This window comes from Sinocyclocheilus grahami, unplaced genomic scaffold (assembly GCF_001515645.1).
Source record: "Sinocyclocheilus grahami isolate Dianchi unplaced genomic scaffold, SAMN03320097.WGS_v1.1 scaffold6720.1, whole genome shotgun sequence".
NCBI classification, from domain to species: domain Eukaryota; kingdom Metazoa; phylum Chordata; class Actinopteri; order Cypriniformes; family Cyprinidae; genus Sinocyclocheilus; species Sinocyclocheilus grahami.
The window spans coordinates 4,778-6,571 of record NW_015511021.1 but is presented as its reverse complement, the minus strand read 5'-3'; the positions used below and the strand labels follow the sequence as shown (position 1 = coordinate 6,571).

Here is a 1,794-nt window from a genome sequence, read left to right as displayed (position 1 = left end):
TAGCTGCCCTCTGCGTGCCTGAGACGTCGCCAGTTGGAGGTTTATCAAATACATCCGAGAAGGGAAAGAGTAAATAGGTTTAAAATGTCAAAGTATGACGGACGTATATTCACATTGGAGTCTGTATGCAAAAACACATTTTTGATGTGAGTAATGGACGATTTTTTCAACCGGGCAAAGGCGAGGAGACTCGAGATGCGATTGAACGAGTTAGTAACCATAGGCATATAAATGCAGTATTTTATATGTCTATGTTAGTAACTGCTAACTCTTTTTGGAGGAACGCATCGGTTTTCACCAAAAAGATTCATTCACTGAGCCGTTCTGTTCTTGCGCCGTATATACGCGATAGGCGAGTGAATCTGTGAGTAGCCAGCGAATCGATCCGATTAATCGGTGTTCGACTGGATCCAGGAACGATAGTGACATAATTACTTATATTTCGCAAATCTTAGTTGCGCGTGTTTTGCTTTGAGGATGTTACCATAGCCGTTAGATTGGCTGATTGAGTGATCGATTATTTATTTAAAGCCACCTTGTAGCCTTAAAGGGATAGTTCACCCAAAAATGAAAATGCGGTCATCATTTACTCACCCGCATGTCGCTCCAGACCTGTACCAGTTGCTTTCTTATGTTGAACACAAAAGAAGATATTTTGAAGATTGCTGGTAATCAAACATTTGGTGGTTGCCGTTGACTTGATGTGATGAACTCCGTTACTTGTGTTTGTTTTCAGACATGATAACAGACGTTTATACTTGTGCTACAACTGTTTGGCCTGCGCTACAAAACCTTCAACCAGTGCTATGTGAAAAAAAAAAAGTTAACGTACAGCCCTGAATTGTAATCACTATTTGGCATTTCATTGCCAATCAAATCAAATCAAATAATAAAATAAAAAACGTGTCCTGTAGTGTGACCTATGAGTTTTTTTATTTAGTTAGTTTTTTACAGATATTCCATATATTTCACAATTAATATAAACCAATTAAGTGCAATACTTATATGAGGATTAGAAACAATGCTGAAATAGTTTTAAGAATAAGCATGGCATGCCACACTGTAGGACATTGGTATTGTAAATAATAATAAAAAAAAAAAGACTAATTATGTTTCAATAGACCACATTTGCTGGAAATACATCAGCAGCAGCAAGATGTGGGAAGGGAAAGGATCTTTGAAGAGACCCGCTGTGAAGACAGCCTTCCAGTCGCTGTGAAATTCACAGCTAAGACGGAGAACGAGCCGTACATCGGCCTTGTAAGTAGACTGTGATGATCTCTATGTCATCTCCTCTCATCGCAGTTTATAACATCTTAGATTAATACAAATGACAGAGTCCAAGTGTTTCAATAGAAACAGTCAGACAGAGAAACCACTTCCATCTAATCATCACTTTTTTCTAGCCTGACCATCCCAGACCAGGTCCTCTTGAGGTGGCTCTGACAGTCATGGACAACCAAGGCCCCCGCTGTGGCCACATCATAAAGGTGCTGGACTGGCACCTTTACATCATGGTCCTAGAGCGCCCCTCGCCCTGCGTGGACATGCATTATATTTGGGAGCATCACGGCGGCCTCTTCAGAGAGGATTTGGCGCGCTATTTCATGTGGCAGGTGATCGCCACTGCTGCCATGTGCTGTTCCCGGGAGGTCTTCCATCGGGACATCAAGATGCCCAACCTGGTCAGCACGGAGACCCTGGAGGTCAACTTGATCGATTTCGGCTGTGGAGACCTCTTGAAAAGCGCATCCTACATCACTTACAGTGGTGGAAAGAGTACTGAAAAAATAT

General features: G+C 41.8%; 1 protein-coding gene across 1 annotated transcript; it reads left to right on the top strand.

Moving 5' to 3' along the window:
* Nucleotides 1-1,047: 1,047 nt before the first annotated feature.
* LOC107577640 (serine/threonine-protein kinase pim-1-like) lies at nt 1,048-1,779 on the top strand (the record flags this gene model as incomplete). The annotated part of the gene is made up of 3 exons (XM_016263693.1): nt 1,048-1,062; nt 1,147-1,260; nt 1,407-1,779. Coding segments are annotated over exons 1-3 (502 nt in total), but the record flags the coding sequence as incomplete, so codon positions are not given.
* Nucleotides 1,780-1,794: the final 15 nt, after the last annotated feature.